The sequence below is a fragment of the Denticeps clupeoides genome, chromosome 15, assembly GCF_900700375.1.
Source record: "Denticeps clupeoides chromosome 15, fDenClu1.1, whole genome shotgun sequence".
Taxonomy (NCBI): Eukaryota; Metazoa; Chordata; class Actinopteri; order Clupeiformes; family Denticipitidae; genus Denticeps; species Denticeps clupeoides.
The window spans coordinates 11,933,170-11,949,096 of NC_041721.1; the positions used below are offsets into that span (position 1 = coordinate 11,933,170).

The 15,927-nt window shown below is 43.0% G+C and overlaps 3 protein-coding genes across 3 annotated transcripts in view; 1 reads left to right on the forward strand and 2 right to left on the reverse strand.

Annotated features, from left to right (window-relative positions):
- ccdc146 (coiled-coil domain containing 146) lies at positions 1–13,569 on the forward strand. The gene is made up of 19 exons (XM_028953890.1): positions 1–345; positions 551–652; positions 5,047–5,108; positions 5,326–5,532; positions 6,629–6,686; positions 7,168–7,344; positions 7,530–7,603; positions 7,763–7,990; positions 8,248–8,434; positions 8,777–8,869; positions 8,994–9,164; positions 9,323–9,411; positions 9,483–9,647; positions 9,720–9,944; positions 10,188–10,416; positions 11,763–11,891; positions 11,992–12,129; positions 12,357–12,605; positions 13,059–13,569. Exons 2-19 carry the CDS (start codon positions 554–556, stop codon positions 13,257–13,259), a joined length of 2,781 nt encoding a protein of 926 aa, XP_028809723.1. The 5' UTR covers positions 1–345; positions 551–553; the 3' UTR covers positions 13,260–13,569.
- fgl2a (fibrinogen-like 2a) lies at positions 629–4,525 on the reverse strand. Its single transcript, XM_028953892.1, has 3 exons — positions 4,379–4,525; positions 2,642–3,659; positions 629–2,082 (listed from the first exon to the last, which is right to left on the reverse strand). The coding sequence occupies exons 2-3, from the start codon at positions 3,243–3,245 to the stop codon at positions 1,367–1,369; spliced, it is 1,320 nt and encodes a 439-aa protein (XP_028809725.1). The 5' UTR covers positions 3,246–3,659; positions 4,379–4,525; the 3' UTR covers positions 629–1,366.
- Positions 12,729–15,927, reverse strand: part of gsap (gamma-secretase activating protein) — a 17,923-nt gene continuing 14,724 nt past the window's right edge. The window contains exons 29-31 of the mRNA XM_028953891.1: positions 15,750–15,854; positions 15,443–15,539; positions 12,729–15,303 (exon numbers count right to left, since the gene is read on the reverse strand). Of these exons, the coding sequence (XP_028809724.1) occupies positions 15,203–15,303; positions 15,443–15,539; positions 15,750–15,854 (303 nt within the window). The 3' untranslated portion in view covers positions 12,729–15,202. The remainder of the gene's footprint in view (positions 15,304–15,442; positions 15,540–15,749; positions 15,855–15,927) is intronic.

A 15,927-nucleotide genomic window follows, 5' to 3' on the forward strand; every position in this document is an offset into this window, starting at 1 on the left:
CATTTGTTATATTTTTACAAATGAAACCCGCCTTTAAATCTCACGCGTAAAACAAGCAGATTCCTCATCGTTCTTGTTCATCGGATTTCATAGAAAAGGCTACATGCCGTTTTTATATGGACTGGAGGGCAGGCGTGGTAGAAAGAGGGGGTGGTGACAATTTTATTTTTATTTTTTTACCAAGATCCGACTAAACTATTGTATTTGTAAATGCACATTATTCTCATAATTAAGGTCAGTGTCGCCCAAACTGGCGTTCGGGAGAGGCGCCATCTTGACGTCACCGTGGCGACGCCACAACAGAGGAACTGAGATTTACTTCGACACAGTTCTGCTTGGCGCGAGGTAATAGTCTTTTGTAAAAAAAAAAAAAAAAAAAAAAAGTGTATTTATGATTCGTGCTGCGTATGCTCATGCATTACGTCACGTTAAACTGCTGTCTTAAGTCGCAGCGCCGGGTCCAGCGCTTGAGACAAGTGGATTGTTAAGTTGACTGTTTAGCCGGAGCCGGTTTCTCTGTCAGAAGTGAGCAGCGAGTGTGTATTTTCAGGAGATGCGGCGGTCCGAGGGCCGCTGGAGTCCCTCCTCCGACGGGGAGCCTGAAAGTGAGGAGCCCGCTCGCATCCCCTCTGCTTTACTCTGCCTCGACGAGGTACTTTTATTAACAAATTGGAGACAAAACACAGGTAGAAAAAGCAACAAATATACAGATACGAGTCAAGAAATAAATGACAGTTGTACAAGTCAGATTTCCCGAATACAGTTTATCTGGGTTTTTTTTGTTGTTGTTGCTTGTGAACTCAAAAATGCTTGACGTCATACTGACTGATTTGCATACACATGAAACAAATCTTTTTTAAAGACTAGAACTATTTTGAAAGCATATTTATATATTACGAACGTGGTGTCGGACCCTTAAAAATAAATACTGTACATTCTCTTCCATAATATCACGTAATCAATCACATTCATAATTCTAAAGCAACGGCACTGAAATAATGGGGCTGGTGTGATGGGTGTAGGTGATAGCCACCTTAAAAGAAATGTTTACATCTACAAATGTCTGTAAATCATTTTCATTATCTAACATTTTTTATTCTGATAATAAGGCTTTTGTGCAGCTGTTGGTGCTAACAGAATGAGATGCTATAACGATTTGTGACAGTAGGTGGCAGTAAAGCTCAGGAGCAAATGTTTGCATGGAGGAACACCCCAAAAAGTGGTTATTGCAAAAAGATAATATTTTCATTTAAATATCATGGCAAAATGTAACTTTCTCTGTAATTGCATAGCAAATCTGCAGAAAATGAAACTGCATTTCCTGCTTGTGCAGATGGTGTCCTTACTTTTGCCGATCAGGTTTGCCTTATGGTGCATAGTTTTTCGGCCTGATCATCATTCTGACCGTCTTAAATGCCTGCCTGTAACTGGTGGGATAGTATTCACTGGACATGTTGTGCCACGTGCCCCAGAAGATGCCATTGCGCACACCCTTATATCTCTTGTGGTAGTATTTGCCGTTCAGATTGGCTGACATGCAAGCATCGAACCACCACCCAGAGCTGTAGTAGGCCCCGCAGTTTCCTGAGGGGTACATGTCATTGTCCTTGTCAGGGGTGCTGAAGAACTTCTGGTCGTGGTTGAAGTGCTTGTCGTAGCTCAGTGCGTTCCCCGCGGTGCCCGAATACCCGCTGATCGACAGCTTGTAGCGAAGAAACTCATTGGCCACGTAGAACTCGTCATACTTGGCGTACTCCCTCACGCCCTGAAAGTCTTCCAGCTCGATGCGGAGAACCACGTCTCTTGTTTTGGTCAGGAGGTGGATGTGGTCGTTGCCCAGCCAAAACTCCCCGCGCAGATCCCCGAAGCCGTTCTTATACTCGGCCCAGGTGCGGTTGAAGCTGACGCTGCCATTCAGCCGCTGCTGCACCACCGTCCAGCCGCCGCCGTACGACTCCATCTCACAGTAGACCTCAAAAATGCCATTCTGAGGGTCAGGCACGACTTTGTAAACACCGTTCTTCCTCTGCCCAAGCAAACTGTAATCAGAACAGTCACGGGCCGCAAATGTGATGTTCGCCGCTAGGAAGGAGAGACAAGAGGACAAGGCTGTGAGGACCGCAGCTTACCTCTATATATTTTCCTCCAGAAAAGACATTTTAGTCAGAGGCAAGTGTGAAAGAGGAACAACGCGCTTCTCTCAAAACTTGTAATCGTTTCTTTCCGGGAAGAGAAAGGGGAGGAATCGTCCTGTCAGTTCATAACGGATCATGTCATTCTTGAAAAAGCTTGGAGATATGAACCGAAATGAATGTGCAAAGCCACGTACAAAAGGCACAACTGTACGGTCCCCAGTGGCACAATAAAACAGAATAGATACTTCATAAAAAACTGGGAGGTGCCTTTTCTGTTCCTCTTTCATGTTCATAGGCCAAAACAAGTATGCTCTCTCTCTCTCTCTCTCTATATATATATATATATATATATATATATGTATGTATATGTAATATCTTATTAAGATATTAGGTTCATTAACATAATTGTTACATATTATAAATGATTAAACAACCAATGGGTATAATACATCTAAATATTTCAGATTCTTGTTGCAAGCTTATTGAGAATAAAAAAAGAGCCTTACCTTGTGGTGCGGTCGCCTGCGGGCAGAGTGAGGTGCAGCTGCTGCTGAGCTTGTTGATCACCCCGGTGATGTTCTCCACCTTCCTGTCCACTATGGACTCCACGGTGCCCATGTTGAGGACGCTCAGCTCCTCCACGCGCCCCTGCAGCAGGGTGATCTGGCCTCGGGCGTTCTTCAAGCTGTTGGACATCCTGCTCATTTTCACCTGCATTTCCTGCATGCCGCTGCCCGCCGGAGGCGCGTCCCCCCGCCGCTCTGCCCCCTCCGGCTGATCCTGCACCAGCGTCTCCCCTTTGCCCTCCTGCAGGTATCGGTCCAACCTCTGCCGAGTGCTGGTACACGCCATGCAGGAGCGCTTCAGCTGGTTCACGGTCTCCCTCAGACTCTGCAGCTCCCGCATGGTCTTCTCCAGCAGACGGAACTGCTTGGGCAGCTGGATGGTCAGAGGAGGCAGGGTGACCTGGTACGGGCACTCATCGCCGTCTCCACACGTCCCGGCGCTCTTCAGCTTCAGGGGGCAGCCGGGGGCGGTTCCCTCGTCTGAAGCCTGGGGGGCGGCGATGGCGAGCAGGGCGCCGCCGATGCAGAGCACCGCCAGCCTCATGGCGCCGGGTGCTGAAGACGGGACAGAGAGGAAGGAACTGCATCTGCCTGCGATAGCCGTGTCATTAATACCAGGGAGGGAGAGAGAAGGGAGGGGGGTGTGCTGTACGGAAGGGGTAGGTGGGGCTGCACTGTGTTGCGTAATTCTGCTCAGCGCTGTGTAGATATATGGTAGGTAGGTCCTCGGGCTTCACATTAGTCACTCACTCCTCTTTCTTTGAAGCAGGAACGTGACTCATTGCTTTGGAAACCCATGCCTTGTTTGCCTGGATATTCTGTGATTGCACCGAAGAAGAGTCTCTCCCTGAGACTTTGTCCACTTTCTTTTGCCATTTTTCTTACTATGTTTTTCTAAGGCCTAGTTTCAAACTGAATTTATTTCTCTTGTTCGTGCAACCTCACTGAATTGGTATGTCTGTGGAAGAAAAAAAAAAACTTTAAGCACCATCATATTGCTGCCATGTGTATTTGTTTGATCTTGTTCAGCTCGTGACTGTGCTAGTAACTTTTTTTTTTTTTTTGCATACTGGAAGTGAGTGGCACAGAACCCTGTTTCCCATCAATGCTCTTGCTCACATGCAGCATTGTCTTCACAAAGTATGAGAATTGTCAGGCTTTTGCTGAAATACTTTCTGTGCCAGCTGCACAGGGTGGTTCATGTGCTTTCAAACCAATGCATAGTGCATTGATTCATTTTCAACTGTCCAAGTGATTGCTGGAACAAGATGTGGACAGTACCGGACACAATTTTAGTCATTCCACATTCTCCTGCAGTTGTTTTATATTTTATAGGAGGCATTAACCATTCCAAAATGCAGTGGAACAGGGATCTGTTCCATGACCGGAAAGGGGAGATTAAAAATGAGAAGCTCTTCACTGTTAATATTTAATAGCATGCTCCCAGTTGAACTCTATTCATGTCTACAGTCAAAGACTATTAGCTCGTTCAGATTTAAAAATATCCAATAAATACATTTGCGTTCGTATGTGTGTATTTATACACCTTTCAGCCCAAACTCACACGGCACACCCAACACTTTCTCTCTGATCGCCTCGCAGGAACACAGTAGTACTGCTGAGACGTGTCATCTGCGCGGTCTGCAGTGTCAGCGGTGACATTAAAGTGTTTCTTACTTCAAAGCGCATCCTCCAGGTGTGAACCTCATGCCTGAAGTATTGCAGCCTTCCCGACTGACAGTAAATTGCAGCTATTTCAGGAAGCATGTGACTAGATATCTTGAAATAGAAGCTGATAATGCAAACAGGGTGGCAATCCCTGATAAATGGTGGCCACCGGATGTCTGTGTCACCGGATGTCTGCTCTCTGCTGAAAAAGAAGCTTTAGGTTGGATTTGATGAAGACTTTAACATCCGCCGAACCCTTCTTATGACTTCTGTGTCTTTATTCCAGTGTAGTTACTTCGTTACTAAAATATTGTTATTGAATAATAAAGAGGAGATCTGACCTTAAATATGTGGCTTTATTTTTTTCATTTAATTATATTCTTTTTAACAAAAAGGTTTGGGGTTCTGAAAATTTAGCATGCTTCTAGTCAGGATTTGTAAAAAAAAATATATATATATATATTCTGCCACAGACAAACAAACCAGAGTTGTTTTGCTTTGTTTTAAACAATCGTAAATTCCACAATTCCACAGTGCCTGCTTCATTCCTGCAACAGTCTTGAAGGAATAACTTTAGCCTCTTCTGAAACACAGAAAATCACCCACACAGAACAGGGTTGGTAAAAGAACAGAGTGTGATTTATGCATAAATGTGTGATTTATTTGTCTCCTCTCAGCTATTTTCACAGCTGAAGATCAGCCAGGCCTGTTATAGTTTGGCACGTGACAGACTGATGAGGTATATTGTCATTTTACCATTTCATACCATTTCATATTCATTTATACTGCAATTTACTTAATTAATAATGTTAATACGTATTTTAGTGAGCCCCTGACACAATTACTGAATGCAAATGAACTCTGGAACTGCCTAAACTTTAGAAAAAAGGTGGCGGCCGCTGGGCCATCAGTGGCTCTCTGGGATATTTTGCACCAAATGACATGCTTCCCTGTAGGTTGCAGGAAACCGAGACTCAGTTGCTGCAAAAAGCTGAGCAGTTGCAGGCCGAGCTGGACATCCGGCGGCAGGTGCTGAAAAACACAGAGAGCCCGAGAGGGCCCGAGACCGAGGTCAGTTGCATGCGGCAGCAGCTGCTCAACATCCAGAATGACCTGCGAGAGATGGAGGACAGGGAGCGCCATCACTGCTATGAGATTGAGTGGTGAGGCATTTTGTTTTGTGCAGAATTCTCTCTACCGTGGAAACAAAGTCGATTTTGCAAACTATGCAGATCATCATGCACATTAATGGAGCTTAATGTACCTTGAAGATTTTGATTCACTGCAGCCACGAAGTCACTTCATTTATCTCAAGACAATCCAAGCTTAACATTGAAAGAACCAAAGAAATTAAAGCCCAATGTGTTTCTCTTTGTAAAAAAATGTAACCTAACTAATCTGTCTTCTCATGTTCAACTATTTATAAACTGAAGCCTGAGCTCCGTGCAATAGTGCGAACGAATTGTCAGATCATTGCTTAAATAGAATATTTATATATCATTTTTCGAATATTTAGTGGAAGCACCAGGCACCTTGTTGACATGGTTGCTTTGCAGAAAACATCTGCACGGCACGCAGCAGATGAGTTGAAGGTGACACCAGGCTCTGTAGTTAAGCTGTGCACTCGTCACGGCACAACCAGCCTGCGGACTCTCTGCTCGCCCTTCTCAAATCTCATGTCATGGTTGATGGGTAAAACAGTGCCACTTGCCTTCCTTTGGTTAAAGGACTGCTGAAGCGTCACAATTACAGAAATGAACGTGCCTTAGAAGGAAATTCGCTTCCATGGTTGTTGCAATGAGGCAGATGACACATATACTGAACCCCAGGAAGAAAAGAAGAAAAAAAAAAAAGTGTGATTTTACAGTAACGGAATTCATTGAAACATTAAAAGCCATGTGCTCGCTTGCTATGTCATATCAGCATTATGCTCTCATTTTGTTTTAATCTTGAGCTGTCCCGGGGAGGGACTGTTGGCAGGAAAGGCTCCAGTATCTTCTTAATAGTACACAGCCAGAATACTCATGTGCTCATGATCTTGATGTGTGGAACATCCACTTTTAAAGTAAACTACACCAGAAATCTCAATGAATTCATACTTTATTAACCTTCTAGAATTGACCTTTGGGAAAGATGATTAACACGGAGAGAAGGTTTCGAAGTTTCTTGTTCCACTTCCTTCTGAAGAAATGCAGTATTTCTCCTAAATCACATGGTGAACCTGCTTGGAGCCTCGACTGTTTATTTCTTGTTTTTTAGTCTTCAGGAGAAAAAAAGGCTTCTGAAGCAAGAACTGAAAACTCAAGCCAAGCCACTTGTGAGTACTGGAGAATAATACCCACTACAATAGCCATTAAATGTTACCAGATTAATTTACTGTATACACTATGCATTGTTTGCTGCATTCTTGTGGCTTCATTTTTACATTTGTATGATGAAACAGTAAAGACCAGTAAGAATACTATAATTAATATAAAGTCACCATGCAAAACCAGGAGCAGTAACAGTAAACAAAGGACTGTGGACCAAATTTGACGTTTTAAACACAGATTTGCAAAAAATCTAAATCTGTATCAACGGTACAAGGACCATACTGAACAAAAGAGTAATTACTCTACAGAAACGTAACATGTGGGTCTGGTGGAGAGAAGTACAGTTTTGTTATCAATTTTAGTTCATGCTTTGTTTCTTGTAAAATATTACATAACATTTATTGTAAAGGCCATGTTGGCCCAAATAATCGCCAGTTTCTCATGAAAAGTGTTCAATAAACTGACCGTGATTATGCTTTATTTCAGGAGCAGGAGGACAAATGCAATCACCTTAAGGAAAGAAACAAGGAGTTAGGAAAGGAAATATTTCTTATGTGTCAGGAGCATAAGAACCTGAACAGAGATATCGAATGCAAAAACAAGGAGGTGCAGGAAGAGTTGCGAGAGCTTGATGTCCTAAAAGAGGTCATCGAGACCAAGAAGGTATATCCCATCTGCTCATTACAGTGGGGCTGACTACATTTCCTGCTTTGTGTTGTGTCTCTTTGCCACACTGTGTAACTTGCGAGCAGGTTATGAGTTGTACCAAGCACTTGTATTTATCGAAACATTTCTTTGTCATTGAGCTGCTTAATCATGGTCAGTTTTTCACTTATATTGGCTTGTAGGCTGAGCTGTTCCAGCTGCTCTGTGTACCAGGCCAAATGGATAAAGAGATTGAGCAACTTAACCAAAAAATTATGTAAGTGAGCCAAGACCGGAAAACATCATCTGCCTCAATCCTTTTAAAATATGGCCCAACCCCACCTACGGCACGCACATACAATCCAAACTCAAGCACAGCTACAAAGCCTCCTCCCTGGAGGGAGTGAGTGAATTGTCCTTTTTTTTTTCTTCTCAGGATAATGGAGAAGGAGGAGAAAGCACTGTGTGCGCAGGTGTCTGATCTGGCTGTGCTGCGGAAGCAGACGGAGGCTCGCGGCAGCTCCCTCCAGTCGGAGCTGACCAAGGTGGTGCACAAAGTAAAGGATCTCAGGGAACGGGTGGTTGCCACAGAGAGCGTCCACATTGTGCTGCAGGAGGAGCAGACCATGGCTAAGGAGAAGAAAGATGCCATGATGCAGCAGAGGTCTCTTCAATAATGTCAATAATGCAAGGATATGTGTAATGACTGCATTTATTTTCATTCTGTCCTTCATTATACTAACAGAACAACATTAGGGCGTGTCCACTGACTAAACACTAGCTAAAGGCAGTGTCTAGTGTGTCCAATGGGAAAATTGTCATTGCGACAGCACATTTACAACAAAAATAAAAACCATAAAAAGCATGCAGACAAAGTTAATGTTACATAGGTTATATAATCAAGAATGTTGCCCTATACAGAAGTGTGCTGGACATTAACAATGCCTACATCACCGGTGAGCTCAAGCGGTTGCAAGAGAGCCAAGCCAGGAACGTTCGAGAGCACAATGAAGAGCTTCGGCTCCTCGGCGAGAAGAAGCAGCGTTTGAAGCTGGCAGCTGATGACCTGGTGCACACACAGCACCAGTATGACAAAACCAAGTCCCAGGTTTGTCAAGCAAAATGTATGCACATGCTTGCTGGTTTTGAGTTCAGTACACACAGGTTATGCATTGTTCATAATTTAAAAAAATTCTTTCAATATACTTTTCCATCTTTATACAGTCTCATCATGACTGCGAGCACAAGAGCATGATAATGACATATTAGCAATGAATTCAGTAATGCATGCTCTTAGTTTGATTTATTAGTTAAATAATGGTTTTAATATCATGATTAATCTGCATAGCAATGAAATGTTACAAACACATTCCAAATGATGAATATTTTACACCCTCTCTAACTTCATTAGCTGTTCTGTGGGCTCATGCCATTTGTTTGTGCGTACCAGTGGGATTCCCTGCCGAAGAGTGACTCGGCACTACGAAAAAGGAAAGAGTTGGAGAAAGAGGTTGAACACCTGAAATGGAACCTGGTAAAGCAGGTACAAGTGTTTGTGAAGACTTGCAGATAAAAGGCTGTAAATGTGCATGTTGATTGTGAAATTTTATAATTTTCTATTTGCACGCTCACCGTCCCTGTACGTGCGTGTTTGATGTGCAATACAGGAGTCAGTTACAGAGGCAGAAGCCAAAATGGTGGAGCAGTGCATGAAGCAGGAGCAGAAGCTGCTGAGAAGCATTCAACAGCACTTCGAGGAGCTGCACCACCTCCATCGCCTGACCCAGATTAAAGCAGACGAGAGAGACCAGAAGAGGCGTGAGCTGCTGCGAGCCCAGGCAGGCAATTATACAACCGCTACGGCTCCTTGCAAACTGGTTTATAGTGACGTTCTCTTTGTTAAAACGGTCATGCATGGTCATCGTACCTTCATATACCAGTGTCAGTTATACCTGACAAGCGGAAGTAAAGCCTTAACAAAACCTCTGTTTTAAAGAATCGGTACGACAATATAAAGCCAGAGATGAAGGCTAAAGACATGGTGCTGCAGGACCACAGGAACAGAAACCAGAATGTCATGTCCAGGTACAACTTTGACCCCCCTGATTAATTGATGTTGCTAGGGGAAATAATGTGTTGTGTGTCCTCATGCGCAGACTGAACGCGCTCTCAGAGATGTACGTTGTCAGCCTGGGAGACACAAGCAAGTGCAAAAGCCTCGTTGAGAAAGATTCCCAGGAGAGAAGCTTGATTAAGGAAAATTTAGAGCGCATGGCCAACGAAATGGAACACTTCCGTGCCACCGCCATCTCCAAGCACAAGTAAAAAATATTATACTATTTACACAGACAATTCAAACAACGCAATATTTTAACATTTACCGCTCATGGCAGGAATCTGCAGATGTTGAGACTCAAGACGTTCCACAACTATAAGATCCTGAACACACTGCAGAAGGAGACCACCAGACTGTCCTTGAGGCTGGAGGAGATGGAGCAAAAGCACAGGCATAAGGACCTCGACCTCACCAAGCTAAAGCAAGACATCAGCAGCCTGAAGCAGGAGCTGCTGAGGACACGTGGAGCCTGTGAGGCAGCTCAGCAGAGCCACAGTACACTGTGAGCAGCTTGCCTGGCACATCGAACTTGCCATATTGCCAGTCGATCAATCATTCACGGTGCCTGACAAATCGGTCAACCGTGTTGGATTATTCCGCTCTGCTTTTCCCTGTACTCTTCTACATTTTTTCTCTATATTGATTTGTATTTTCTTCTTAGTATAACGTGATTAGAATTTAATTTTAAAAATGAATAATTATTATTCAGTGTATATGATATTGCGTGTGTTTGTGTGTGTAACAGTGTTTTTCAGGTCCAGAAGGGGGATGAGGAGATCCGCACCCTTAATGACACACTGAATGCAATGGAAAGACGGATTCAGAGTAACAACATAGAAGTGGAGTCCCTGGATGACACTATTTCCTTCCTGAAAAGGGACATCAGCGAGAAGAAGAGGCAGATTGTTGTGTGCCAGAAACAGCTGACTTGCAAAAAAAGCCTAGAGGAGGAAATAAACCTACTGCAGACACAGGTAAAAAAAATAATAAAAAGACTGATATGTAAAGCCATGTATAAGTTGTCTGACACATTGTCACAAAATTAAAGGCATCTGTTATTAGAGTCATTCTGTTATTAGATTATCAGACACACCTCTGATTGAAGATTTGGGATTTCAGTATAGTTCAGATGAGAATTAGATGTAAAAGTTTTCCAACAAGGCACCAACTGAATTTACTAGGGTTTTGATCCTGTTTTACTGTTGAAACGTCACTCCAGGGTTCAGTAGGCTTTTAGGACTTTAAAAGCTTTAAACAAATTAGTCATTCAGTGATTTGTAGTTCCTAATTCTGGTTTAGATGAGAGATTCTTTCATGCAAGTCCAAGGAAGTTTGCCAATTTCTCCATTTCTGTTTCTTGCTGGTCTACTAGTTCCACCACATACCATTAATAATGCCATATAGTATGAATAAATATGTATGTATATGTACAAGTATTGATATTACATACATTCTCGATATGCATTGGTGGTTTGAGCCTTTTAAAGTCAAGTTCTTCATAGAGGGAGGGAGCCTACGACAGTTTCCATAAATATGTGTTCATTAAAGTGTTCTGCATGAACAAAACATGGGCAAATATAAACATTTCAAGAGCTTAAGAGCAGTTTAGGGATGTAGGATTCATGGCCTATAAATGAACTAATGGCACTGAGGTCAGCTGAACTAGCTATCTGTCAAACACTCTTTGAATTCATTCCATTTATAAAACTAACAGTCTCTTAAATGTATTAAGCAGACTGCCTTGCATAGTGCAGCCTGACGTTAAGACAAATTAATAAAAGTAGAATGTATATTACTGGAACTGTTATTTTGTCTTTCTGCCCTCATATTCTGACTGGCTACATGTTTCCTCCTTGATCAGGAAATATTATTACTGATAACAGTGATATCACATGAATAATCAACACATTTTGCGATTACAATATTAGGTCACAATGTGGTCTGGCTGATCCAATCATTAACCTGTTCTCTCTGCATCTGCTTTTCTTCAGAATCATTCTGACTTATAAGTGCTCTAATGGCTCTTTATTTAATTACTATAAAATCCTTGTTACAGTCATCTGTTGTGCATCATTTGGGTATCTGGGTATTTGAACAAAACAGCATTCCCATTACTGCTCCCATAATTATGGGACACTAACACGTCTAATATGTCATCATTTAGTTGGCTGAGTTTACACTTCATTATTGTTGTCACGCAGAACAACTTTACACATCCCTTACACTTACAATGTATGCACAAGTTAAATGTGAATAGTGCCTCATTGTGCTGACTGTGCCTCTGCCGTGTGTAATCTTGTGTAACATTTAATCTCACCAGCTGCTGGAATGTAAGGACCAGAATCTTGCATTGGAAAAGTCACTGGAGAACCCAGATTTTGAAAGCAGGATCCGTAAGCTGCAGGGCAGTGACCCTTCACCTGAGGAGCTCATCAGCAAAATCCAACAGGTAAGAAACAGACGTGGCGAACAGGGGAGAACCGAGAACCTGCTGATTGTGTGTACTGAATTATGAATGAGTGGTCACTGACCACCGCATCTGTGCTCAGCTGGAGGTCAAGCTGGGTGAAAAGGAGCAGCAGCTGCATGAAAAGGAGCTGGTGTATGAACAGGAGGACCGACTCTGCAACGCTCTTCAAGCCAAAGTTGACAGAAGTAGGCAGGACACCCTGGAGCAGGCCATGAAGGTACACTCTCACACACAGATTACTGTGGGAGGAGTCGTAGACCTCAATGAGAACCAGTGTGGATCGGCACCATACAATTTCCCAGAATACTTGCCAAACCACCACGCTGAGTACCAGCAGAAGTCATTGATGGCGTGCAAGCGAGAGCGCGTGGGTGTTGGCATGCGCGCTTGTACAGCTGACTCCACTGAAATGCTTGGGAGTAACTTTCACTTCCACCTTCTCAGGCAAATAAGATGAAGGCTTCCATTAAGAAGTGTACCAAGAAAGTGAAGGCGGTGGCAGCGGAGTTAGCCATGGTGAAGGCCAACGCCATGGCCCTGCAGCAGGAGCGTCAGGAGGAGGAGCTTCGACTGGACGTCTGCAGACAGCGGCTGGAGCAGGGGCTGCCACCTAGTGAGGACATGGAGCAAGAGTGGCTACGTTACCTTAGAGACGAGCACCGGAGACACGCTGACCAGCAGCTGAGAGCCAAGGTCTGCAGTTATCTTCGTTACCCGTTCTCACATACATATCCACACTTCAGCTTACACAGGAAGTACCTGTGTAATTCTTCCCCAAAATTATGTCTAAAAAAAATGATATCTTGCATTCAGTCATTTTGTAATGAGTGTTTATTATCATCTTATTCAAGCAAACACTGGACCTGTTAGGCCTTCAAGCATTTCTTGTGAATGGTCATCTTTGGCGTCAGAAAGGCAGAGGGTTTTAACAGTTTAGGAGGATTCCCTCTTTCAAATATAAAGCTATTTTGACAGGGTAATGATGCATCATGGGATGCACTTTTAAGTACACCTTGAGAGTCATTCGGGCATACATTAAAATATAATCTAAATTTTTCTTAATATTTTCATGTAGTATATAAGAAATGAATGGACTGAAGCTATTGAACTCATATGACATACCATCATTCCTGTGTGCTGTTCCAGATGTCAGAAGATGAAGAGAGGCAGGAACTGCCCAGTGGCACAATCACCACAGCTGAGCCGCGACCAAATGCTTACATCCCTCTGGATGACCCTTTGCCACTGCCCAAGCCCTACGGAGCCCTGGCACCCTACAAACCGAGCCAGCCAGGCACCAGCATGCGTCACATACGTAAACCCAAGCCCAGACCTATTGAGATCTGAACATCTTGGACATGAGTATAATGGTATAATATGATTAAATTTAATATCAGTAATATTACAAACGCAATACAAAACACGATATACACAGTATGATGTTGGACTGTAGGGCCACAGGGTGTGTCCTGCAGGGAGTCCCTGCCCTGCACCCAACGTCCTGGGTTGGTTTCCTGAAGCCCCAACCCAGAAATGGATAAAGCGAATATGGATAGTGAGTGGGTGGGTGGATAGATGGATGAATCAGAATGCAAATTTACAGACCTGTTTGTATTAATTAGATGTTTTTGTGATGGACAAATGACTGATGATTTTAACAACTGAATTAGACATTAAAAAAAAATGTAAATAAAAAAAAAAAACAAAAAAAAAATAAAAGCTGTTTTAGCAAAAGCATTAAAAAATAAATTTGTTATTTTTTTAACATTACACAAAAATTGTTGGCACAGCTCTTTTACCATGTGCCTATTTAGACACTTAATTGCTTCACAATCCTTTCAGAGTTTCTATCTCCCTTATAGACTATAGTGTTCCAGACATCTGTTGGGCATCCTATGGGGAACTGGTGATTCCATATCGTTTAAGTCCCCATTGAGCGTGGCTCTGGCTCCAGCACTAACGCAGCGCTCTCTGCATGTCGATTGTGGGACACTAATATATCAAGGAGTGGTTGACTGTGGGTGATATTCGATCACGAACTTGGCCCAGTTTACACTTCGTTCCTCTTCTTGATGAGCGTAATTTTCCCATCCATATCCCAAGCCACGATAAAACACATGAAGTTACATAACTAGGAAAATTAAAGGCGAAAGAGAGCAATTGGCAGTAAACAATGAGCACAAAGTCCTACAAAAGACATGTCTGACTGTTCAAACTCCCATTAGCGTTATTTGGCCTTCACCGTTTCTCACATTTTTTTCAAATTAGTAATGCTTTGACATCTTGTGTCATCTCTGTTATCAAGACCCTACAAATGGGAACTGTTCTGGATTTTATAGTCTCCATACTGCCTGTACGCAGAGGCACAAACAAAAAGCTATTACTGCCTCAGAATATTTCAAATTGTACTAATTCCTTTCTGTCAGCTTAATGGGGACACTATCATCATATCGTCTATCCGAGCGTAAGGACAGAGGGCGCATTGTTTTGTTTCGTCTTGGTTTTCATCCACACCAAATACGCAAGAAGGATCATGGGAAAGAGAGAACCCTTTAGCTGTATAGTGCATTACAAGTAAGTGGCCAATTGTCAGCATCAGGCAGGGCTCTGTGGCCAAGAGAGGGGACTTCCTGTACGGCTCCATATCTCTTCTTACACGCAGGGGTCCAGAGGCTCAACACGGATACAGAGGTGATTCCCAGCAGCCCTCCAGGCAGTGGATCCTGCTCCCTGGTTTTTATCTCATGGATCATGTGACCGACAAGGCCTGCATCATTTTGCTGATCCAATTAGCAATTTGCCCAAATACAGTGAATACAATGGTAATTATTTACAGCCAATGGTTCAGGACGCAAGCTTTATATCTCAAGAATATCTGATCATTAGGGTATTTGGGCATTTTGCTGGACAATCAGTCGACTTTTGAAGGTTTTCCATTACCCTCACTCACTGTATAGTAATTCGTTTTTTTTTTCTAGCGACCATGTTCGCAGTCTGCAGTTTGGCTTCATCCCGGTAACGCAGAATTCTTCACAGTGTGTTAATCATATGTTAAGTCATTACTGCAAAGTTTATTATTTTGATATCCACACTTGTGCAAAGACACGGTCCCTTCTGCTTGAGGGTTAGAGACATTGCGAGAATAAATGAACAGACAAACCGTGGCAGGCCAAAGCTGGTGAAAGTGACTGTTCTGTTTTCACGCAAGAGCTTGGGAAAGTCAGAAATGCCACACCCAAGTGTCAAAGTGCAGTGGACAATTTCCCTCAATAATTAATCATCTCCCAGGCTCACTTCTTCTCAAATCCTAGTTGGATGAGAGTCTGCTTGAGTGCGGTCTCCTCCACAAACCGGGCGTCCACGTTCTCCTGCTCCTCAAATGGATTCAGCACTGTCAAGCACGCACACACACACACACACGCACACACACACACACACACACACACACACACACACACTAGATTTGAGCATTAGGAGCCAGAGCCAATAGCCTCAACATGAGCCTGAACACATGGCAAGCATCTTCATACCTTGGTCCTCCAGATCCAAGAGAATATTTGTCAGATACGTGAGCGGTAAGAACTCAGGCCTGAAGGAAGTCTGCTCTTTATCTTCCAACCGAAATTCCTAAAAAAAAAAAACCATAATAATAATGAACATTTATTTATCTGTGAGTGAAAATTGATTGTCAGTGCTGCTTCCTAAGTGGACAGTTTGATTTCACAGAAGTGTGACTGACCTGGAGTTACACTGTGTTTTTTAAGTGTTCCGTTTATTTTTTTTATATCTGCTCTAAGAAAAGCAAAAATGGATCTGTGGGTATCCCTCTTTCCTTACTTTTTGCTTGGTTCCTTTATCCAGCAGTCCCTTCACATAGTTTCTGGATATGCAGGCCGAGCTCACGGGGTGATCCCAGAGGTGATAAATGCGCTGCTTCATGGGCTTAAATAAATAAATAAATAAATAAAGATGCAGCCATTAATCAAAGTAGCAGCCATTCATGTGGTCTCCTCCA